Source organism: Gopherus flavomarginatus, chromosome 4 (genome assembly GCF_025201925.1).
Source record: "Gopherus flavomarginatus isolate rGopFla2 chromosome 4, rGopFla2.mat.asm, whole genome shotgun sequence".
Lineage (NCBI taxonomy): Eukaryota > Metazoa > Chordata > Testudines > Testudinidae > Gopherus > Gopherus flavomarginatus.
The window spans coordinates 96,999,510-97,025,792 of NC_066620.1; the positions used below are offsets into that span (position 1 = coordinate 96,999,510).

General features: G+C 38.6%; 1 protein-coding gene across 2 annotated transcripts in view; it reads right to left on the reverse strand.

Moving 5' to 3' along the window:
* ZDHHC14 (zinc finger DHHC-type palmitoyltransferase 14) overlaps positions 1-26,283 on the reverse strand; it is a 165,567-nt gene that overhangs the window by 42,675 nt on the left and 96,609 nt on the right. For both annotated transcript variants that reach the window (XM_050949998.1, XM_050949997.1), the window contains exon 3: positions 16,325-16,483. In XM_050949998.1, coding sequence (XP_050805955.1) covers positions 16,325-16,483 — 159 coding nt within the window. The remainder of the gene's footprint in view (positions 1-16,324; positions 16,484-26,283) is intronic.

The window sequence follows — 26,283 nt, forward strand, 5'->3', positions numbered from 1 at the left end:
AAATTCAGAATTAGCATCTTCAGTCTTATCAAGATAAATATTTCAGGAGCTTAAAACGTTGGGTGCTCCTAACTTCTTTGCTTAAGTGGAACACACAGTAGGTTCCTGAAGTGATTAGAAATTCCATTAGAATACTGGTGCTTCAAAGTGATGGGCATTGTGCATGGGTAAGCACTTTATAGTGCACTTTGCCTCACATAACCGGTACATAATGCAATGCCTGAGCAGTTAACAGAGAAAAATATAATTGTAAAATATGGTATGGAAATTATAACAATTCAGGGTGCAATCCAGACCAGTAAGGGGTTGTGTCACCATCTGCCCTGCAACCCTGGGTGCCTCACAATGCTTTGCTGCTGTAGCTCCCAAACTTGGCTGCTTTGGCTTTATCATGGCTTTCATGGTGCTCATATTTAGGCCTTGATACTTCTATTTCCCTTACTTGAAATAAACAAACAGAAAACAACAAATGGTAACCTTTCTTTTGATTATTCCTGGCCACCATACTTGAGACTTACTTAAAACTGTTACACCAGTGCTTAGAGAGTAAACAGCATGCTATGTATAAATCCTGTTTTGACTATGCTACTACCACCTCCTATGGTGCAATCCAGACTAGAGAGTGGTTGTGGCACTAACTGCCCTGCAACCTTGGGTGCTTCACCATGTTTTGCTGCTGCAGTTCACAACCTGGGCCCCTAACAAACAGCTAAACAGCATGCAGGTCACACACTGAATGTCTGTGTATAGCTGCAACCTGCCAGCAACACTCCAGTCAACAGTCTGACTTTCACCAGCCTTGATTATCATTTGCATGGTGACCCTGATATGCTCCCAGTCCTGGATTTTTCCCCAAAAACATGTATTCTGAACTGTCCAGCCCTCTCCTGGACAGAGTTACCAAAAAATTCAGTTTAAACACAACACTGGATTAGGTTTGATTAGAGAATAAGACACAATTAACTACTTGGACACAGATTTGAAGTAAGAAGAAGACATTAAAGTCAGAAATTGTTACAAGATAAATAAAGATAATACATTGTTTAGTGCTCAAACTTAAATTAGATTTGGTTCAAGGTAAAATCCTTATCCAAATTCTCAAGTCAGCATCTGCCCTCAAAGTCCAAAGGGCTGGTTTCTTCGTCCATCCTAGGTGAAAAAGCAAGCGAGACAGAAAGAGCGAGATCCCTGGAGTGTTTTTGCCCTTCACTTTTACAGTCCATTTCCTCTTTGAAGTGATTCTTCTGAGCATTGCTCCTTAAAGTTTATTCAAACAGTAAAAGTGGCACCATGGAGTCTGGGGGTGAAGGTGCCCTCATGCTCTCTCTTCTCCCCTATGTATGCTGAAATGCAGACTTGCCTTGTCTCTCTCTTGCTGTCTCAAAACCTTGTTTACTACTTTTATGTAAAACGGGATAGCACACATTCCTTTGTTTTAGAGCTGCTTAGCCACTCCTGCTTAATCGGGGCTACATGGGTTTGAACCCGTGCTATCAATACCATATGGGGGAATGACCAGCGAGTTATTAGTTTTCAAATTCTCTCTCACAGGGGTACTTTGTATAAAGGATTATTAAAATAGTGTGTAGGGTGTTAACACAGGGGTGCATTTGGTCCCACACACACAAAACATTTTAGGGGCATGATCCTAAGCATTAGAGTACAAAAAGTGGCTTTCTGCAAAAAAGGGAAATTTCATGGAGCATCTCTGGAGAATGCCTTTTTTAAACACCCTCATTCTCTCATATATTGATATGCTAGGGAATCAACACCTCCTAAGGATATAAAGTTAAAGTTTCTAGCCTTGAAGTCATAAGATATCAAACCTTAAACCTGTCATTGGTTCAGGCAGAACACTACATTTTGTACCTCAGATCTGAGTATTCAGTAATAGGCAGATGAGAGCTCGTTTACATATTGGTAAAACTATAAGAAGGGAATAAATTGGGCCTCATCCCTTTTCATAGAAATTAGTTAGCGACATAATGATATGTGACATCACAACAGGCTATAGAGGCTAGAAATCTAGGGATTGTTCCGTACATCTTTCAGTTATGAATGTGTATTTGTTTAGCTGTATGGTTACCCTTATCCCCCACCAATATAACAGAAGATTCAATTTTCCTGGCACTTGAGCAAACACCATATAGTTACAAATAATTGAAACAGCAACATTTTATTGAACAGAGTAACATGTGTTTTCCTTTTGAGATTTGTCTCCTTTCATCCCCCATCTTTGTTGTATTTTACATATTTCCTCGCTTTTTGATTTCACTCTCCTCACCATCACAGGTTTGTAGGCTTCAACGGAGTGCTGGTTGAAGGGTCTATTTAGCTGAGTGTTTACTAATGTATGGCCCAATTTAATCTCCCTTCCAACCACTGATCAAAACACAGCCAGCTAAGTGCTGGCTGAAAATTTTGGCTCGGTGTGTCCTAGTCATCTTTTCCATATAGGGTGGCAGGTAAAGGAGGAGGACAGGGGTTCTCAAACTGTGGACTGGGATGCCAAAGTGGGTCATGACCCTGTTTTAATGCGGTCGTCAGGGCTGGCGTTAGAGTGGTGGGGCTCAGGCTTCGGCTTCAGCCCTGGGTAGCGGGGCTCAGTTTACAGGTCATCCCTCCCGGGCTTCAGCTTTACCCTCCCCCCTACACCCGGGGCTGAAGTCCTTTGCATTAATGTGGTTCTCATCACACAGGACTACATGAATGAAAACAAGGCAAGGGGGATAAAAAATAAAAAATAATGTTTTTTGGGGGGAAAAGAAATTGTTTTAAATGTAAATCAGATTTTATTTTGTTACTATAAGAAGTTTCTCTTTTTAAAAATAAACCTGTTTTAAATTCAGATTTCATTTTATACAAAATATGTTAAGGTCTAAACTTATTACCACTTAAAACACATTAAAAAATATGCTACACCCATGAACCTCTGTAAAAAAAAATTGAGTTAAAGGCTGCTTTTTTATATTATGAAAGATGTTTTCGACCTGATTCTAACTTCTGATGTAGGTCATGTACTGTATTAAGAACTTGATCCTATAGGGGACCCAAAATATGTGCAAGAGACTGGCAAAGTCATCATGGACACTGGGACCCAGTCTCTGACTCGAGGAGACACCATGATGTGTCTCATCACAATCATCCACTGAGCCCACCTAAGTGGTCTCATACGCCTATTTTTATAGCTTCTTTGTACCTGAGCTCTGACTGGCTTGGTTCTCAAATTATGAATATTTATGACTCTACCCACCATGGAAACTTACTCTCCAGCTAATAGAAAAACACTGATCTGCCTAGTAACTACCACTTCTTGCTTCTAGATGGTTCTGGAAACCTTAATAAATGGCCCTGTTTTATCTCCTTGCATGCATACACAGAGGCACAAACAGAAACCCATTAGTCAACTGCTTCCCTCCAAACAAACAAAATACTGCAGTGCAAAAGTCGGTTACACAAGTAGTAGTCTTGGATTGTTAGTTTTCATTTTTCTGGGGGTAGTGGCAGAGGTGGGTTGGCACCAGGGAGTTATGGAGCAGAGTCTGCAACCAGAAAGGAGCAATGCTGGTGTCAAAGCAGGACACTGTGGGAACAAGGGGCAAAATTCTTCAGAGTGCAGCCTCTAGTGCTGACATCAACACCTTGGAACCGAAGGGGAAAAAAACCCGCCATGTCTGCAGGTCATAAAGAGACCTTATCAGGGAATATTTTCAAGAAATTCCTGTACCAATGAATAAAAAAGGAACACATGCCAAATGTAAAACAGTGCAACAAAAAGATGGAAGGTCTGGTTGTCAGAATTAAACAACGCTATGAAAAATACTCCTCAGAAGGCAATGACTTTGAAGATGATGATGTGGACATGTCTGAACAATCTCGATCAGCTGGTTAGTAAACTTGTTCCTACGCCATTCTTATGGACCACCTACCATGTCTTACTATGCTAGTGAATGATAACTTTGACTGTCATAAATTTGTGGTATTGGTGGATTAATTTACGTATGATGGTTGTGTTCAAAATATAATTGATATGTTAGCTTGTGTGGGAGTTTTTATCAATTCATTTTTATTGTTACTGCTGGACTTCTGAAATGATTTTTTTTATTGCTCAGTATAATCAAAAATCCTAGCTGAAGATTTCCTGTTCAAAAGAAAAAATGTATTAGATATTTCTGAATTTTAAACATTTAATTGTTTTCCCAAACTGTTTGGTATGTTGCTAGAGATAAGGATTATTTAAATCTATTTAAACCCTTATGATTTATTATTTTTCCTATAAAACTGGGTTGAGAATAAATTCTATCATTTCAAAAGCGAAACAAATAGCTTCAGTAGGAGAAATTTTTCATTTACAATTGCATTTTTTTTTAAAAGCAGTGCACTAAGTAATATTCAGTGAGAGTGTGACTATTTTTACCATTTTGTTTAAAGACCTGGCTTAGACATAAGGGGTTATGAACGTCCATCCTCTGCAAAGACTACAGCTTCAGAGTTATCTGCTGGTAGCACCAGCAGTGCTGCAACTAAACATATGTCATACAGTAATTACCCATATAAACCCCACCTTACCCCAAAAAAATGAAATGGACAGCAGTAATGGACGAGTTTGTAAACAGGACCAAATTTCAGCAAGACTCCATTATCCCTTTTGTCTTGTTCAGAACCAACATTTCATTGACATGGTTCACCATCATTATGACCATACCACACTCTACCCTGTAGAGCAGACAAGACTGAAAGGTTGCTAGATACAGTATATAAGAAGGAAACTGAACAGTATGCAAAATACATTGACAGGAAATTCGTTAATCTGAGTCTTGATGGGTATATAATTATTCAGTAATATGTGCTTATGACAACAGAAGATGGGGTCATCTATCTTACAGAAACAATTGCTTCATCAGGAAATGCCCATAGAGCAGAATACTTAAAAGCAGCAGCAGTAAAAGCTACAACAAATTGTGAACAAAAATTCAGATGAGAAATTTTGTCACAGACAATGCTGGAAATGTAGCAAAGATGTGAAGAAATCTAGAAGAAGACAATGAAGGGATTCTGAAACTTACAACATATGAGTGCACTGCTCATTTGATGCATCTTTTAGCCAAAGACTTCAGTAAAACTCCAGGAACAAAGGAAAATGTTGTTGAAATTACAGAATACTTCTGTAACAATCACTTCGCTTCAGAGTCCCTGAAGAGAGGAGGAAGACCCAAACTAATTCTCCTCCAAGTTGTATAATGGAATTCAGTGGTTGACTGTTTTGAACTACTTATTAAGAACTAGCCTATTTTGATGACAATGTGTGAAGAAAATCATGAAAAAGAAGACGGAACTATCATAGCCAAAGTAGTCAACACGGGACTAAAGAGAAGTATAGAAGATAAGTTCAGCATATTTCCATAGCCTTGGACAAACTGCAGAAAGATTGTTGCTGTATTGCTGATGCTGTTGAAATCTGCACAGAACTTCAGGAGACATTGAAGAAAGACATACTCAACAACAAAGTTAAACTGCAGGCAGCAAAGGAACATCTAATAATCACTCACTGATCTTGCCAGACATAACACATTTCAGGGCTGGAGGAAAACCATCCAAGCAGTACATGTTTGCAGATGATATTTTAAAGAAAGTCACACCATTGAACTGGTGGAAGTCACTAGCTAAGCACCTAGAACCAGAGTTTACTGAAGTCCTAAAGCAGCTTTTGAGAGCAATGGTCTTTTTCGCAAGCACAGGAAGAATATTTTCTTCATTTGGACTATTTAGTTCAAAATTGAGAAACTGACGGAGTTGAAAAGGCAGGAAAACTTGTCTCTCTTTTCCAGTTTATAAATAAAAAGGAGGAGGGAAGGGACTGTTCTCATTTTTAAGAGACTTAGGCAAGTAGGAAATTTAGTTTCAGTCCCTTTCACTTAGACATATTTGAAAGTTTTCCCAGGCTGACCTGAAATAATTAAATTCAATTAACTGACTACAGTTAATTCCTCTGTTCCTTTAACAAATCATTTAGTTGTAAATGTGAAACATGTTTTGATAGGAGAAGTTTATGTATCCAAAACATTTAAGGTTGTTTTGTTTAATAAAAATAAATTTTATATGCTGTTTTGTATGTTTAATTAAATTCCAGTTCCCATCCTAATGCAGCTTGATACAAAAGCAAAAAGTTAATTATCTACTAAATAAGCAATATATCATTCACCATTTTCTAACATAGTAAAAATGTATACTAAGAATCTGAAAATATTAAGCTTTATATTTTCTTAAATAAATATATAGTGTACTCTTCTAGGTTGCTAAAAGATGTACCAAATCTAGTGTAAAATCATTCCATTTAGGTGTAAATCAATTTGTTTTAATAGTTATATCAACAAGTGAGAATGCACCCTTCCTTAGCAAATAACTGAAGTACAAATGGAAAAGCTGATTTAAATTTATTTAAATTGTGCTTTCCTCTTTGTGATTTAAATCATGAATTAAACAGTCCTGATTTAAACCAATCCACTTTAGAACTAGGAACTTTTTAGTTCATATTCATATTATCCATATGGGATCACTACACTGCACCGCTTTGGTGAGTTCATATTCATACCCCTGTAGTCCGAACTGCAGGGCAGTGTAGAGAAGCACTTAGTTATAACCAACAGGTCCCCTTGCACTGATCAAAGTTACTATAGATAGTTGCAGTATGACAGAGGACACAGGATCCATTATCTTGGATGTCAAACTGGCTAATTATCTTGAGATCTAAAACTCTGTGCATGCTTTGTAATATTTACAACTATGGCTCTTTGTAGGACTATGTTGTCACAATGTATGACCGCATCTATTCAGGATGACAGACTCTGTACTTTGCATGGAAATTTTTACTTGTTGCTTTTGTTTCCCCCTGAAACATCAATAAAAGTAGGAAAATAAAAAAAACCCTAAATAAATACTCTTTGTAAGCTCTTTTAAATACAGAATTTGTCTATTTTCTCCAAGATCCTAATGAGGTTGAAGTACACAAAGGAAAATAAATACAATAGTGCTGGATTAAATCCTGTTTAATACTTTCACAAATCTTTATAATTTAGACTATTTTAATCATAATCTTTGTACCTGATCCTTCAAACCTTACTCCTGTGAGCTATTCTTATCTCATGTAATTAGTCCCATTGACTTCAGGGTGACTAACCATATGAAGAATATTTACTCATATGAGTAAGAGTGACTAGACTGGATCCTTTACTGGTAATGTTCAGCTACGAAATACTGAACTATATACAACTTAAGTACATAATATACACCAGTATGAAAGTCATTGTCTTGATAAAATCTTTATTATTCTTTTGTAATGAAATTAGTGTAGAAATCAATAACAAATTAAACAAAGAGTGACTGATAATTAAATTTCTCTGGATTTGCAACATCTGTGGGGGACAACAGACAACGGATCTTTAAAGCTACCGAGTTTGTGCATCTCAGCATGTTTACTACGGACGAAAAGAAAATAATTCAGCCTTTTGGCTTCTACAGTAGATTGAGTGAATACATAAAGTAATTTCATTTATAAACCACCTCCAGCAAAAGCATTCAGGGTGCTGAACAGTCATTAAAAATTTTTCTCGTAGATGCCAAAGATAAATATCTGTGATATCCTCTGAATGACTAAACAACTCTATGCAAAGCCTTAAAAAGTGATGTGACCTGAAATAGCAAAGTAATTTTGTGAAAAATGAGATTCTATTAATGAGAATGTATTAGTGTGTTTTGCATGACTACAGTAAGAAGTAATTCAGAAAGAGCAACAACGGGGATGCTCATTAGATATTTTAAAACTAGGAGCAACTTAGACGCCAGTTGGTGTGCCATCCCACAGATATAAGCCACATACACAAATAATGTAATAAGATCACTTGTGGAGTAAACGGTCCATCTTTAATAGAGAATAGCAGAAAGTTACCTTACAGAAAAATGCCTTTTTGCACAAATGATATTTTAAAAAACAAATCTAGATAGAGATTTTTAATGTTATCAATAAAAATATTTATTAATTTATTGGGGAAACATCCAGCCATTGCTCTGGGTCGTTTCACAGTAACTAAATGTCAACATATATAAAATACAACATAATAATTACATTGCACACTTCACACACTACTGTTACTAACAAATATCTGCCGATTAATAACCAAAATCCCTTTATCTGCCGGTACATTAAGGGTAAAGTTTTCAAAGGCACAAATGGCAATTAGGAGCCTAGCCCACATTGGCAGTCAGCAGGAGTTCAAAAGCAGCTAGGTGCCTAAGGCCTGTGCCTTTCAAAATCTCCCCATTGCAAGTCCAAATATGCATTTATGCATCTCCAAATACAGCTTCCAACTACAACACGCACTGTAGCCAAAATCCAAATGAGGTAGTGGAGAAGCTGGGGTTGGGAGGGAGAAAATGGAAGTCTAGAGAAACAGGGTATTTCTGCAAAACACCTGGAAGCCATTCCCAACAATTAAGGGTTTTGTTCCCCTTCATTCCTTACAAAATGTAATTTCTCAAGTCCACATTGCCTATCGATATGATCACCTCACTGTCTTTTAATCCCTCCACTGCCTCCCCAACAATAACAACCATATCAAATGTAAGCATTGGTCGCCACTCACAAAGCTCAATAAAATACTCTATCCCTTCCTAATTATCTTCTTGTGTCAAGTTTTCTGTTACCTTTCACACACACCATTCACTCCACCGACTTTCTTAACCATGTCCACATATTTGTGAACCTCTCCCACAGTCATCTTTGTACTTTCTTCTACATGGTCTCCACTGTACGTAGTATGGACTCCCTTAGATAATCTATAAGAACACTATTCTCTTTACTTTTAAATCTCTCAAAGATAGTCTTCTGATGTTCCTTAGAGTAAATCTTATTAATTTGTATAAGAATCCCTTTTTGTGGCTCCTCTTCCCTAACCAACTCCTTGTTTTTGTCTGTCTTTCCCTAGATGGCAAGTTCTTTGAGGCAAGGACCATCCTCCCTGCATGTCTAGAGAGTGTTTAGCCACAGTGGACACCACAATAATAAAAGGTAGTCAGCCAGACTCATCTGTGCATCTTGTAGCCTGCATTTTCTTCTGAGGTTTTCAAAATACCCCAAAAGACAATACACCTTGGAGTGTATACAAAAGGAAGGCAGCCGATGCCCAGGTGAAGCCCAGAATGAACAGCTGTCCATTTCATTTTCTGCCAAAAAGAGCAGCGCTAGTGAGCTCAGTCCTGGGTCGACTGAACAGCAAACCCTTAAGAAAACCGAAAATGTGAATAAGAGTAATCAGTGACGCGGCACTCAAAACTAAGTGCAAAACTTACTTTCTTCAACTTGGCGCTAGCACAGTTGTAACTAAAAACAGCAAAGATAAAGAGAGAGAAAGGAAGATGAGGAAAAAGAGCTGAAGAGGAGCTAGAGAAGGATATTAAACAAAACACATACATAGCCCCAACTGCCTTAGGGAAATAATTGAGGAAAATTACACCACTAACCTACTGAGATTTTTATTTTCACTTGGGAGGCACTCAGACACTAGAGTAGAGGGCCTGTGATGAGGTCTATAAACTGCACTAGAATCAGAGGGGTTAGGGGGCTGCTTTAGGCTGGAGAAGCTCTGCCCCAAAGCACCCGCAAGTCATGCCAGAAATGGAGGAGGAAGCTCCACTCAGTGGGCAGCACTAGGAAATGAGCAGGCTCTTGAGCTTCCCAGCTCCCATGAAAATACCTGGTAGCTAGCAGAGCCTCTACCCTCACAGGAAGGGAACACAGACCTTGTCCGAAAAAAGGGGGAAAGGGACCAAATCCTATAACTTGTATGGAGATCCAGTGAACTTTGAAGTGGACTCTGGCCTATCCTGTGCTGGGCCCCTCAGAAAAGGGGCTGAACTGAAACTGCCCACAGGTTGCCCCCTACACCCTTTTGTTTTAATCTGTTTTGCTGATCTTGGATTGATTGTTTCACTTAGAACTCCAAAAAGGGCAGAAAGCCTTGGCTGGAGGGCTGAAAGCCAGCCATTGCTAGACTGACACTGAACAATCCTGTTGAAAGGAGCAGACTTGTGTGTTTACTTTCCATGTATCAGCTGATGGGGACAGATCCCTGAAAGGCCCTTTATAAGGACATTGCTAGCCATATTCTAAATTTTTTGGCTCCTGAAGAGGAGAGTTCTCAATTATATACGTTATCTAACCAAAATCTCCCCTTTTTTAAAAAAACCTCTTCTGTATAGTCCAAATACAATCAAAAAATGGGACCATTGATTTATAGCTGACTATAGCACTGCAGAAGGACCTACTTTTATTTTAATTTACAAGTCCCATTTGTCTTTTCTGTTAATGACGTAAAAAAACATTTTTCAACTAATGGTCCATTAAAGGTGATGTTAGAGTATTAATGCATAGTGAAACAATACCAAGTAATGTACACAAGTGTCAGCTATACTGGACTGTAGACGTCCGCTGTTGGGGTTCGCCCCTCTCTGGGGCAGCGGGGAGCCAGGCCGCCTAGCTACATGCCACAGCAAACAACAGTTTTGGGCTTAGACCCTCAGGCAGGGGCTGAGCAGTCAGTTCAGTCTGTTAAGCCCAGGCCCTAGGTCAGGGCAGGGCTACAAACAATAGCGCAGGGCTCAGACCCTCAGGCAGGGGCTGAGCAAACAGTTCAGTAAGGTAAGCCCAGGCTCCTGGGCCTGAGCATCGGGCGAGGGGGAGACTGCCACCGGTGAGTGGCGTGGCAGGGGGAACGCAGGCCTACCCACTCCTCTGCGTCCCAGCCCGGGGCCCTAACAGCGGCAGGCAGTCTGCTGCTGTGTCGGGGGGATCCTGGCCGAAACACACTGACATTGGCTCTGGGTGTGCTGCAGCCAGACTAGGGTCGGCTGTCCCCGGGCTACTTCCAGACTCCTCCTCGGGGCCTACCTGGATCCTGCGGTCATCCTCCACAGGGTCCAGGTGCATGGGTTCGTCACGGTCGGGGCTGGGTGGTAAGTCCTGCAAAGCCTCCGGAAAGTCGGCCTAGGGTAGCTCCGGCGGCTCCTCCGGGTAGCAGGCGCGGGGGAACTCTGTCGGCTCCTCCGGGTAGCGGGCGTGGGGGGAGCTCGGGCCACTCTGGGTGGCTGCCCTGGGTCGCAGGAGTCTCCCAGTCCGGACCTCCCTGAGGGACGTCGGCTCGCTCCGGCTGCTGGGGCTCAACCGAGCTCTGAGGGCCCGCCTTTATAGTTCCAGGTCGGCGCCTGACCCTTTGCGGGGCGGGTTCAGAGCTCTTTAGCTCCGCCCAGTCTGGCCTCCGGCTGGGCTCTTTCTCCTCTGGGGCGGCTGGGAGCCAGGCCGCCTCACTACATGGATCATAAAGCTTTATACAAGTTATTCTAACTCTCAAACAACCACAGCATACAAACATTTTAAAAGCTTTATACTACTACTACTGATCAATATGTTCCAAATAACTTGTATTTTCTGTGCAGGAAGTTGATGCCATCTGGCAAACCTGACACATCCACTACTAGAAGGAGAACCTGGTAAGAGGCTTCTACAGAAAATATTTCTGATAACCATCTCTTATTTTTTAATCAGTTATGTGCTATGACTATTTTAACAAGTCACTCCAAGTTTTCCTTTCCTACGCCTAAAATAGTGGTGTATAACAGGAGAAACTATTTAAACAAAACATTTCATGTGAACCTCACCAGTTGGCAAATTGTTGGAAATGTTTATACATTGTACTTTGAAAAGAGTGATTTGGTGAAATTGAGTCCAACTCAGAAACAACTCATCTATTGAAATTAATTTTATAATTCCCTGGGATAAGTATTCTATGGCAAGAATGATTTAAGCAGAAAGGGAGAGTCTATTGAGGGGAGTCTGAGGGAACTGGGATTATTTAGTCTGCAGAAGAGAAGAGTGAAGGGGGATTTGATAGCAGCCTTCAACTACCTGAAGGGGGGATTCCAAAGAGGATGGAGCTCGGCTGTTCTCAGTGACGGCATATGACAGAACAAGGAGCAATGGTCTCAAGTTGCAGTGGGGGAGGTCTAGGCTGGATATTAGGAAACACTTTCACTAAGAGGGTGGTGAAGCACTGGAATGGGTTACCTAAGGAGGTGGTAGAAACTCCATCCTTAGAGGTTTTTAAGGCCCAGCTTGACAAAACCCTGGCTGGGATGATTTAATTGGGGCTGGTCCTACTTTGTGTAGGAGATTGAACTAGATGACCTCCTGAGGTCTCTTCCAACCCTAATCTTCTATGATTCTATTAGCAGGAAAAATCACTCAAAACTTTCACTCTAGCACACTCCTGTTTTTGACTGTAACATTTGCTCTCCCCTAAATCATTTCTTCCCCTTTTTTCATCTCAGGTCTCAATGATTAGGTCCACTAAGACAGCTGAAAAGCTGTGTGTCCTGGACCACATTCCATTATACTTTAATATTCTCTATGAAATAACTCTTTATATGTTAAAAAAGACACTAGTACTTTCAGTCTTTCACAAACTTAATTGGAAGTGATAATTTCTTCTCCATTTGTGAGCGTCATTTGATTTTTTTTTTTGTTTTCCCAAGTGGCTGTACTGAGTTTTAAAAAAAATTGATTTGACTATCACATTTCAAGTCTTTATTCCAGTGTCCACAAAGAAATAACCTAACTTCTTGCAGCTCTAATTTTAAAAATTACTTTTTTTTTTAAACTAAAAAGTCAACTTGTAAAAAAAAAATTTACCAAGAAAAGGGTATACAAATGATGATATTCTGTATTTCTAAAGGAAATATTTATTCTTCCTGGCGTCCCCCAAAATCATGAAAGTAACAGAAATATTTGTTTGCAAGGTTGTTGTAGCCATATTGGTCACAGGATATTAGAGAGACAAGATGGGTGAAGTAATATCTTTTATTGGACCAACTTCTGTTGGTGAAAGAAGTAAGCTTTCCAGCTTACACAGAGCTCTTCTTCAGGCCCTGGCAGTTTATAAAGATGTTGGAAATCAAAGTGGTATAAAATAAAATCAATTAGGATTGGCAGAATAAGTGCATTTCCTTTGGCAATTTCTATTTTAGGACTGAAGATCTGCTTTATTTATATTCTTCATTTATCCTTCAGTCTTTTAGATTTATTAGTATTTTTGGTGACATCTTCATGTGAAACTGATGATCTTTAAGGGCCTGATCCAGCTCTTCCAAAGTCAATGGGAGTCTTTCCATTAACGTCAGTGATGGTTGAATCAGGCCACATAAAAAAATCTGTTGTGCTAATTCAGTACAGTAAGTAGAGTGCATGGCAGTGCCTGTGTCTCCTCTCTCCTACCCCATCCCTCCTTCACTTTCCCCTAAAATTGAACAACTGTTCTAAAACTCCTTAAATGGAATATACTCAGGAAAAAAACCATCAAGGTGGTGTCCTGCTAATGAAAGACAATGGATTGTTCTGATATATCTGGAGGCGCATGCAGACACCCAGGATCTTTTACTGAGGAGGCAAGCTGACAGCATGACTTCTCTCATGAACAGAAGATCGCAGCCAAGCTTGGCTGCAAAATGCTGGAAGGATTTTGGGTGAGCGTTATCTAGTTAAGTCTAGGTCCTAGAATGTGTCTTATGATTTTATTTTATGTGATCATTTCCCCCCAATAATTCTATTTACTATCATTTGGCTCGTTATACTTTAATAAACTTTTACTTAATTTCACTATAAACACATTTAAGACCAATGATCTGAGGAGAAACAGGTAAGCTGGTGTGTACTGCTTCTTTGGAAACAGCTAACATAACTAGGTTAAAAAAAGCATTAGATAAAATTATGGAGAATAAGTCCATTAACAGCTATTAGCCATGATGCTCAGCGACACAACCCAATGCCCCAGATGTCCCTAAACCTCCGAATGCCGGAAGCTGGGACCGGATGACAGGGGATGGATCTCTCAAAATTGCCCTGTTCTGTTCATTCCCTCTGAAACACTTAGCACTGGACACTGTCAGAAGAAAGGCTACTGGGCTAGATGGACCATTGCTCTGACCCTGTATGGTCCTCCTTCTGAATCTGTTAATGTCCTGTGGAACAGAGGCCAGACACTCCAGGGTGATGCATGGGGGTTGGAGTGTGCCTGTCACTAACCTGGAGAGAGACTGAGCACGAGAGAGCAGGGCCTGCATAGGCCTAAAGGGGAGTGCTTGTGTTGCCTGTGAAGTCAGCAGGCACAGACAAGGCTTCCTCACACTAACAGCAGGTAGTAGCAAGGTGCCTCAACTCTGTATACCTTCGGGAAGCATCACAACATCCAAACAGGGAACAAAAACAATACCATGGGACTTATGTTACTAAAATCACAACTAATCATGACAGTTTCCATAGCAAAAAAATGAATAGCAAATATATACAGAAAATTGTTTGCAATCAATCCATATATTTTTTTTAATTGCAAAAATAGTCACCGAATAATTGTAAATGGAGTCCACATTACAGAAAAATCAAATCCTCTTGCACCTATTTCATGAGCAAAAGAGGCGGCTACATTTGTTGGATAAACTTATTTATTATGAGTCACTTGCACAGCTTTATTCTAGGAAATATTCAAAGCTGTTTTATATCTGTTGCTTGAATGCAGACATTATAGGAAGACAGCTTTGTTTAAATCAACTTCTTATTCCATTACTGATCAAAGACTTTGCATCTCTCCTCTACTTAAAATGACAGGTTTCCCACATTTAACATAAAAAGGATGCTGTCAGATTATAAAATAATCTGTTTTAAAACATCACTTTAGATTATTTTATAACGGTCCCCTCCCACAACATTTTCCCTGTTTACGCCTATTTTTTCCCCGCGTTTCTCAGTTTGGAAAATGGAAATAGTCTGTTTAACTTATTTAACAACCTCCTCCCCTTCCCCCCTCGGTCAATTCAGTTTCACTGTCAGGGTCTCAAATAGCAGCACAATGTATAGATTGCAAACACTGCATGGGTAACATCTGCCTAAAAATGTTTCAATTCTAATTTGAAAATCAGAGAAACATTCGTATTTGTCCTACAGTCAGTAAAAGCTGGCTTTTATAAAAACAGATTCTAGCTTAAAATTGACCTATGTTTGTTTAAGAATTCCAATTTTAATATAGGAGAAAAACTTTTCCTGATTAGTGGATACAATTTTTACCATAACATTTAACGGATTGATTTATTTACCAAAGAAACTGCCTGCAGGCATTTATTCATTATATGAAGACAAAAGGCTACCTTTCCACACACAGCTTAGAATTCACTACAGATATATGGATATTCTTTAACTGTGAATGTATAATTCTTCCAATGACTTCTTCGCAGTTCCTGGCCACCGCTTCCCACAGCTCCCATTGGCCGGGAACTGCGAATTGCAGCCACTAGGAGCTGCGAGTGGCCGTACCTGCGGATGCTCATAAACAAAGCGTCTTGCGGCCCGCCAGGGGCTTACCCTGAACAAGCCGCGAACCAAGTTTAGGATCCCCTGAACTAGAGTAAGATGCACTCAATGCAAGTGATTTTTACATTGTTTCAGTGCATTTGAACTAAGGGCATGCACCGGTGAAGTAACATCAGTGTCACTATACCAGTATGAAATGTAATCTCATTTATTCCTCGTCTACACTTAAAATGTATATCAATGCAGCTATGGTGCTCAGAGGTCCGAAACCCCCATTGTAGACACAGCTACATTGATGGAAGAATGCTTCAAGTTAACCTAGCTACTGCCACTCAGGGAGGTGGATACCTACAGTGACAGAAAAACCCCTTCCATCGCTGAGGTGTCTACACTACAGTGCTACAGTGACATTGCTTCAGAACTGTAGCTGTGCTGCAGTGCAGAAAAGCCCTTAGTCTTTATCTGCAATGGGATTTTATCCTCCAGTTTAGCGCTACCAGGGCAAGCCTCAAGTGTAGATGTAATTTACACTGGTACAATGTCAATTGCACTGGTGTAGTTTACCTCAGATGAGACCATGTCTTTAAACTAGAGGTTTGCACTGGTGCAGCTACAATGGTAGTTACATAGCAGTGTAGATGAGCCCTAATTCCCACCCCCCCACCCCAAAAAAAAACTGCTATATGGTTGAAACTTCCAGGAGACTGTATCTACCCTCTTCCAAAATCCTCACATTAGCTAGTAGGAAGCAGGATAATTTTGTTAGCTAGTGACCTTCTGGATGACTTTATAACCATGTGAGTTTGGTCTCTTTAAGCACACCACCACATGTATTCATAGGAAGACTATCCTGCCCTCTAAAATCACTTTAATGAAAAAATTACAAAAACTGAACATGTAAGTTTTCGTTATACTCACCTACGCAGTTATCACAAAGGCTGCAATGTGAGGCACGAGGTGGGCGGAAAATCTTGCAAGTGAAACAGTATTTTAGTTTCACGGTCTGTCCATTGATGATTACTTCTTTTGTTCTGGGAGGTGGACGGTATCCTCCTGAACTGGAGCCATTTGCAATATCTAACAGGGAAATAATTAAACATTAAATCAATAAATGTAAATTCTCTTGCCAGATATAGGCACATTACTGTCATTTTAAATCCAGTTTCTTTAATATTTACATATATTTTATATATTTTTGGAGATTTATCATGCCTAAAAATAGTTTCTCTCTCCCCCAACCTCTGAATATCTAGGCAAATATCTTAAAATGTAATGCATCACAAAAAATGAAAGAAAACCACAGCTAATTGTTAAAATAAATAAAAATCTAGCCACCTCAGCTTCTGTACCACAAAAACCAAAATCCCACACTCTTCTGCCTAGCCAGCACCTCCATTTAGCTGGGCCCTCAGAAATATGCTTGCTCTTCATGGAGTTTCTTGTGATATGTACATTTCTTCACCAAGAACTGGACTAACCATTAACTCATTTAAGAGAGGTGACTAAAGTAATTTTCAACTGGGGAAAGAGCTCTTGAGGATTTTTTTTTTTTTTTACTTCACATCTATAAATAAAAAATCGCTCTCTCTTGCAAATTGCAGTAATCACTTTACAAGGGAGGTTTTGCTTTTAGAAACATTTTTAAAGTCTTTAATTAATAAGACAAAGAAATGCAGTGTTCAGGCTGAATTTAATGCCCAAACTAGACATGTATACAATACACACCAACATTCTACCCATCATTAGAGCATTTGGCATATATGGCAAATAGAACAATGAGCGATGATCTTGAGACCCTTCGATACTATGGTATAATGGAGTATATTCAGGACAGTATTTCACTCATCTTGCTTTTTAAGAGTTTAAAATCCAACACGTAGTGATATTTTAAGGCAGCTGTTGTAGCTTAAAATTTGTTTACAAACAAGTCTCTGCCTGCCATCTGGCAAAGTGATAGCTGAGATTATTTGGGACATGAGCATTTATTACTCCAGAAGCTAAAGCACTGGATAGGTTAATAATTTTTAAGGATCAATTTTGTATGTTAAATGCTTCTGAAGTGCAGATATACGCTGAAAAACGCATGTGGTAAAAATGGTGCTCTCTTACTCTACGAACTGCTCTCATTGTGTATTCACAAAAAAATCTGATTACTTCAGTGACAAAATGTAAGTTTTGCTGTCAGCCAAGCAGAACCAAAAGAGCTGTGGTAGAGAGTGAAACAGATTATTCTCTGACTCTTGCATCATAAATAGAATTTTTAATTAAGTTTCACTGTCAGGGCCACCTGTGCAGCCATGTTCAAATGATGCCTGCAGTTACAACCTGAAAGAGCATAAAAAGGTCTATGACATGTCTACACTGAAGTATGAAACAGTCATACTATTACAGTTGCAAACATGCTATCCATCTAATAAATACAGTTACAAATATTTATAATATAAGCAGGATCCTGACAAATTTATGTTTCAGCACCCACTTCTGAAAGAACACAGGAATTGTACATTAAGGATAGTTACTATATATCTGCATCTTTAGGTAAAAGATTTATGAATATACTGAACAAGTATCTTTAAAAAAGGTTTTTAAATCTGAAAATTAACTAACGTAATTTCCAATCTCCTGCCTTAATTTAAAAAAATATTACAACAGTAAACGCCTTCACACAACCTTGAAGTTTTTTGTTTAAAAAAACTGATAGCTCTCACTGAGCTGAATGTGTCATAGTTCAAGCATAGGAGACTACTCATAAAACAGATAAAGCCTCTTTAACAGCACCTGAGATACTAAGAGTATGTCTACAGTGCAACATAAACCCAGAATTTGAAGTCAGTCTCAAGTCTACCTCCACTTTCTTTCTGTCTAGACACAAATCACACTAACCCAAGGCACAGACCCAGGCTACATGTGTTTATATAATATATATGATATGATTAGCATGATCAACGAGGAGGGAAACAATCTTTGATCTTTGGATTCCTTTTTATTTAGAACTAAGCTAAGCTAACATTGTGGCAGGCAGCAAGAAAACATTCATGCATACAGCATTATGTTTAGAACTTTACAGGTACCATGAGTGATTCCAGACTCAAATTTAAAATGAAAAAAGGTGAGGTTTCTTTTTTCCTTTTTTTTAAGTCTTTGTTAGATATGAATTTTTTAAAAAGTAAAAAGGGAGTATTTTACAAATTTGCTATGCAAATACATCATTTATCATAGGCTGCAGCATCAATAACAATGAAAAGCTTTATCACACAGCAATAAAAGTAATATGCTTAAAACCAAGAGAGATTATTTACTGTTTTTATATATATATATACACACACACACACACACACATATACACACACACACATATATATACACACACATATATATACATACGCACACACGCGTGCGCAATATTTTTTGTTATAAAAAGATATTGTACCATTTATTTTTATTGCTACAATTGAGATTGTTAAGCACACTTACCCTTCTTTCAATGACATTACCACAAATATGCTAGCACTACCCTTTAATCATAAAAAAATCAAATTCATCCTTGGTGGAACTCCATTGACTTTAATGTAGTTATAATCAGAGATTAGTTTGACCTTAGGTGTGAATGACAGACTAAGTTTGTGGTAGAAAACTAACAGTCTGTATTTGTCAGCCCTAATTAGCTTCCGATTCAGCAAGATACTTAAGTACCTAAACTCAAGCATGTTAATAGTCCTACTGACTTTAACTAGATAACATGCATGCTCAAAATTAGGCAAGTAATTAAATACATCACTTAAGTGGGGCTTTAATACATAGACCTTTATAGAATACCTTATTAATTTATTCTACAAATTCATTTTGGCGGATTGCATTTCCAAACATTGGCTGACAAGCTGAATGTGATTTTCTGCAGTGACTACTAAGTAATGGTCAGCATAACATGATTTTTTTTTTAAAGCAATTTGCTTACAGCTATAGCAAACAGCCACCATATTAAACAGTCAAGTAAAACTATGCTTGATATCAGTTTTGATCACAGTTTTTTTCTTGCACAATTCAAACCATACCATGGATAGGACCTTCAGTAAGTAGATCAGCTTACACCCAAAAGCAGGAGTTCATCATTCCCATTACTTTCATTTACATAGCTTTGAGTATTACCAGCTTAAAATTATTCAGACTCTCTCTTTCTTTTTCACTTTCCGAAATACATTCATAGTATGTGTCTTCATGTGCCCAAGTACTTGGCCACATCCTACTTACTTCCATATACATAAAACATAAGCACTAAACATGTAATACCTAGAAAATACATGGCTTATGTTAATATTATTTTACTTCAAGCTGGATAAAACAGATGTGAAATTGTCTTGGCTCTCTTTTCAGAGAAACTTTGCTACCTTTTCCAAAATGAAATTTGTATTTGGGGAAAATTTACATTAAGAGTCAAAACCTGATCCCTGTAAGGGCCAAGTCACAAGAGTTTTGCTATTAATTTAAAAGGGATTTGGCCCTAAAACAATATATTGATAAAGCAATAATTTGTTTTTTTTTTCCTGCTGCAGTAAAGGCCTAGTGTGACCAAAATTCTTCATGAATGAACTCTGACATCTGTAAGAGCACAAAAGTAAATATGAAACAGATCTTACCACAATAAGGAAGGCCCTCTTTTTGTGTAACCATCTAAGTCCATGCTGCACGCTTAATTATAAACAACAATGGGCTACATGGAGGAAAAGTCAGTATCTAGACAACCAGAGCTTAAAACAGCAGAATGGCATTCCTTTGTTTACTGTCTCAAGGGAGAACAACAGAACTTCTCACTCTAACAAAACACTGAGAATGTGATTTTAAAAACCTAAACTAGTGCTGTTTACTGCATTCCACCTGTAACTCTTGATGTTATTGACCTAAAGGCTACACTGACATTTAGAAGAGGACTTACTGTCCGAATTTAGAAAAAAGAAAAGATTACAAGAGTAACTTTCCATAATCTTTTTGAACTCTAGAACTCTCAAACATGAAGCTGCCATTTTCTCTTTCTGTCATAGGGTGACCAGACAGCTAGTGTAAAAAATCAGGACAGGGTTTGGGGGGTGGGGGGTAATAGGAGCCTATATAAGAAAGACCCAGAAATCGGGACTGTCTCTATAAAATTGGGACATCTGGACACCCTATTCTGTCATGAGATTCTGGTTCACTGAGAGGAGAAAAGGAAAGAATGTAGGTGAGAGCGCTCTGGAAGACCTGCCTGACAATCAACAGTGTCTTTTTTATCTTAAATTGTTCATAAAATTAGCCATACTGTATCAGACAATTAGCCTTAAGTTGGTACCCTGCTTCTGGAACGTAAGCAAAACACAACCAAGTTGTACTCTCAAAACAATATTTGCTTGGCCAATTGTGCAGTACTATAAAAGTTGTTGGGGAAGAGAGGAATTTCCTTAACACTGGAGTGATTCTGATTATACTCTTTAAATGTGTGTAAGAAGGGAGGGGAAAAGTGAAGAATCCTGAAACGGTACAGTAGTACTTATACATCAATGAGACTTAGTGATGAATTATAACTCTGGCTTAACATTGAGGTCTTAGGGCTTTTGGACATGCTGAAAGCAGCAGCAACATTGAACAGATTTGAAGCAACATGGCCTAAAAGATGAATTTGGGAGGATGTGTGTAAGATTTGAAGAGATACATGGAAGAAATCAGTATGAAGATATCAGAGAAATACAAAGCATTTCCCTTTCTTTTCTTCGCTGTAGATATGCCTTTTATAGTTGGAGAGGGAAAATGCCATGACCATCACTTTCGAAATTTATCTGCAGCACCAATGCTATGCAGAGAGATTAACATTCATGAGGAACTGTTAATCTCTCCTACACATATTGGACAAACCCAGACTCAGGGGATCTTCTCTTGATAAATTCATTCCTCTTACCTCGGTTATCTTTTTCCATGCAGCTTTAATTAAAAAAAAAGTGCAGTTGCACTATATTTTTTTCTAATTGCCAAGAATAGACTAAAGAGTATTCCAAATTAAATTTAATGCAGGACTGATAAAGTAATATCAAGGTTTACATTCTAACTGCACAGAAGATAGGACATTCCAAGTTAAAATTCTCACAGCAGCTGTTGCCTCTTTGCCTGTAGCAGGGAATGTGGGGTTAAGATAGGTCTGGGGAGGGGGAAGGAGAGGGAGATAGGAGAAGAATGGGACAGAGATTTTGGGGTGGGAAGATAGGGGCAGAAGGGTTTCTAACCATTAAAGCACATTCTCCTCAAGAACTCTGGAACTGAATCCAGGATTCATGAGTCTCTGCATTCTTTCCTAGTGGGTTTCACAATTATTTGATGATAGCAAAGTGTGTGTCTAATCCCCCCTTAAGTGCCTGATTCATATAGAGGACAACCATCTACAACTGCTACTAGTTCCCTTAGCTCAAGTGTCGGACATCTGTGATGTCTTATCTAAAGGCTCAAAGCCTGCTCATGACCCACACTGGAAGTTAACATGGTTCCACATGATGGAATTTCTGTTGGATTTGTTTCTTTTTACTTAAAAACTTAGGAAATTACATAAAGAACATGAAGGTTGCAAAGTCAAGCACTCAGAAAAGTTAGGAAATGCCAAATCTAAGGTTGCTTATGTAACCTTAATTTGACCCCTATGAATCAGTAGTAGACAGATTGTTTTAACTCTGTATTTGGCACGGGTATGATTGCTTCTGGAATATTGTGTCCAGTTCTGGTGTCCACAATTCAAGAAGGATGTTGATAAATTAGAAAGCGTTCACAAAAGAGCCACAAGAATGATTAAAGGATTAGACAACATGCCTTATAGTGACAGACTCAAAGAGCTCAATCTCTTTAGTTTATCAAGGAGAAGGGGTGATTTGACTACAGTCTGCAAGTACCTAGGTACTGAACAAAATTTTCATATTGGACTCTTCAATCTAGCAGAGAAAGCTATAACATGATCCAATTGCTAGAAGTTAAAGCTAGACAAATTCAGACTGGAAATAAGGTGTAAATTTATTTAACAGTGAGGATGATAAATCACTGGACCAATTAACCCAGATTTTTGGTGGATTCTCCATCACTGGCCATTTTTAAACCAAGAATGGATATTTTCCTAAAAGATATGCTCTAGGAATTTTTTCAGGGAAATCCTATGGCCAGTTCTACACAAGTGGTGAGCTTAGATGATCACCGTAGGCCCTACTGGACTTAGAATATATTATTAATCTACATGATCAACTACTATTTTTTCAACCTGACACAAATGTCTGACACACATATTTTCAGCCAGAACACTTGAAAATTTGGGAAAGTTTTAACCAACTGAAAACAGGGTCTCAATGGATAGTTTCAGACAACAGTAATAATAGACAGCATAGCAGTGCTGCCTATAATTCTGTCTGCCTTCCACCTCCACAGCTTTTAGGATTTTTTTTTTAAGTCATCCAGGACATATTTATTCCTTGTATTCTTTCTGAATTTTACATCTTGTTTCCAAAGATGAAAATGAAAGTGAAAATGAGAAAGTTAAGCTACTCTCTTCACCAATTAGCCAGGATTTTAAAGTAAACACTGCGCCCTTCAATAGGGGCCAATAGCGCCTTTCATTGACATCCAAAGGCTGTTATGCTCCTGCCACTTTCTGTGTAGACAATTGTATTACAGAAACATCTCTTACAATCAACTATCACAGTCATCTGAAAACCCTGGGTACACTTAAAAGTTCCACATAGGAGTGCTGGGTGCCAAAATTGCAGAGCTAATTTGTTGTTCTGAAATTTGTGTACTAACTTCAGATAGCTATTAGTGCACCTGTTCATCTATCTTGCCAAACAGCAGGATTCTAGTGATTTGGGGAGGAAGGGGAGAATCATCACAGCAAGGTAGTTCCTAATAGCCATCATGAATCACTTTTGTAATGTTTCAGATAATCAACAGTATTATCTTTATGTATAGTTGCCAAGAAGTTATGATTTCTTTTTTAGTTTAAAAAACGACTAAAAGCAAAAGTTTAACATAAAAGAGTAACAGATTATACAGATTTCTGTTTGGAATAAATGCCTCAAAAACTTCATGATTACTATTACTAGTGTATAACTATCTAGTAAATTTCATTAGCATTTTTATTAACAGGATTATAATTTTATTTTTACCTAAGGCAAAATTAGAACCAGACAGAAGACACTGAAGAGCCCTTTGGTAAGAGGGGTGGACTGCAGAATCTTCTAGGATTATTCTCAATTATTTTGTCCTGTTTCATTTTATTCTCTCCTGCATTTGCTTTCAAATAGAGATGGGAGAGTCTCCTCATTGCTGGGGGAGGATTTATTTTCTGAGTGCACTGAATTTTCAAAAACTGTCCAAGGAATAATTCCCTAGAATCTTCTATATTTGAGATATTAATGATCTACATATTTAGAATATTGTCTAAGCATCAGCTCTTCTCCTCCCAATAAATGCTCACTTGGGTTATTGCAGCAAACCTCCCCCCAGTGAGGAAAGAAACAAGAGAATCATAACCAGAATGGACTATTTAAGCATAACTCACTCCCAGTGGAAATTTCTCTTCCCTTTTAGCCAGTGGTTCTCAATTTTTTTTTAGAATGGGGTCACGTACTCAAGGAGGAAATGGAGGGTCAGAACAACCCCTGGACTTGTTTGCAACATCCTAACCCACCTCAAATTAATAAAATGACAAGCTATTTCCCTAATTGTACTAGTGCCCTAATTGAAACATCTGGGTTTAAAGAAACCCTCTCTACAAAACATTCTGTAATTTGTTAGACTAGTCTTTCAGATGTTGTCATTTGTTTTTTCTTTTGTCCACTTGACCAAAGAAAGAGGAAAGAGGACTTGAGGAATAGCTAAATCTCATCAGAACTTATCAAGCAGCAATTTGGAGAATCATTGGTATTCCAACACTCTTGAAGCAGTACATGCTGTGCCTCTCAAGATAAGAACACTGCAGCTAATTCAGTCACCATGTTATTAAATTCCAATTTATTCCTATGTGCACAACAATTTTTAGAACTGAATGGTGTGATTGTGGGGCCTGAAGATCTGATATTGTCTCCGTTTCATTTTCTCTACAACATTGTATTAGCCTTAAAATTTGCAAAGATACTAACTACCTATCCAATACTGAGCATCACCCTGCCTAGATGCCCATAGCAGTACTCCAAATCCTGAAGAATTTGTCTAAGGACAGTGAATTTCAATCCCAAAAGACATGTCTAAATGCTCCGCACATGATAGGAAGTTCTCAAATCATCATTTCTGAGGCAACACAGATACCTTGAGAAATTCCTTATGAATTCTAATTAAGGCATATACGATCAACATTTGTAGACTGTGTCTTAAAATTTAGTACCAAAGGGATTCATTTATGAGAAACCAAAATACACTCAGTGTAGGAATCACTTAGCTTTTTAGATCAGCTCTTTCCAGAAATCAACATTTACTGTTGTTACCGATCTGCCTCAACCAATTTTACTGAGGTACATTTTCAGTTTCCAAAAATAATCTAAACTGTATCAAATACAAATAAAGGAGTCATTCACCAAACTCCCTCCAAATGACAGTAGTCAAATCCAATCAATCCACTTGTTGAAATTTCACTTGGTGGATCTTATCCCAGAGGAGACTTTTCCTGGGATAGAATCATAGAAGGCTAGGGTTGGAAGGGACCTCAATAGGTCATCTAGTCCAACTCCCTGCTCAAAGCAGGACCAATCCCCAGACAGATTTTTACCCTAGTTCCCTAAGTGGCCCCCTCATGGATTGAACTCTCAACCCTGGGTTTAGCAAGCCAGTGCTCAAACCACTGAGCTATCCCTCCCCCACTGTAACTTACTTTCAGTTTGTGTGGGCAAATATAGGGCTAAGAAAAGAAGGGAGATTAACATTTCTGGAGACATTATATCTACAATATGTCTACTGAGCAAGTACAGAACAACCTGTAGCGATGCAGCATTCCCCAGACTGTCCTACTAACATGCTTTAACCTTTACCTGAAGAGACCTCTTTCTTGACAGACAGATCAGTGTCTACATCCATTCAAAGTCTCTGTGCTAAAGTGGTCAAGGGGACCAATTAGCATCAAATGTGATGGTGATTCTTCTGATGTGGAGTCTTGTCTATAGGGAACAGGATTGAGATCAAGCTCATTTAACGAAAAACAACCTACAATTGCCAGGTGATAACTTCATTGAAATATTCATGTTTTCCCAGTAATTTTAATATAGGAATCCTAATGGTTAAAGAGGCTTAACGTTCTTAAATCTCTTTACTCTTTATTCAAGTAATACAGATATGTTTCACTCTTTCAGAAATATAATAAAAGTCTAATTATAGACTCATAGACTCTAGGACTGGAAGGGACCTCGAGAGGTCATCGAGTCCAGTCCCCTGCCCTCATGGCAGGACCAAATACTGTCTAGACCATCCCTGATAGACATTTATCTAACCTACTCTTAAATATCTCCAGAGATGGAGATTCCACAACTTCCCTAGGCAATCTATTCCAGTGTTTAACTACCCTGACAGTTAGGAACTTTTTCCTAATGTCCAACCTAAATCTCCCTTGCTGCAGTTTAAGCCCATTGCTTCTTGTTCTATCATTGGAGGCTAAGGTGAACAAGTTTTCTCCCTCCTCCTGATGACACCCTTTTAGATACCTGAAAACTGCTATCATGTCCCCTCTCAGTCTTCTCTTTTCCAAACTAAACAAACCCAATTCCTTCAGCCTTCCTTCATAGGTCATGTTCTCAAGACCTTTAATCATTCTTGTTGCTCTTCTCTGGACCCTCTCCAATTTCTCCACATCTTTCTTGAAATGCGGTGCCCAGAACTGGACACAATACTCCAGTTGGGGC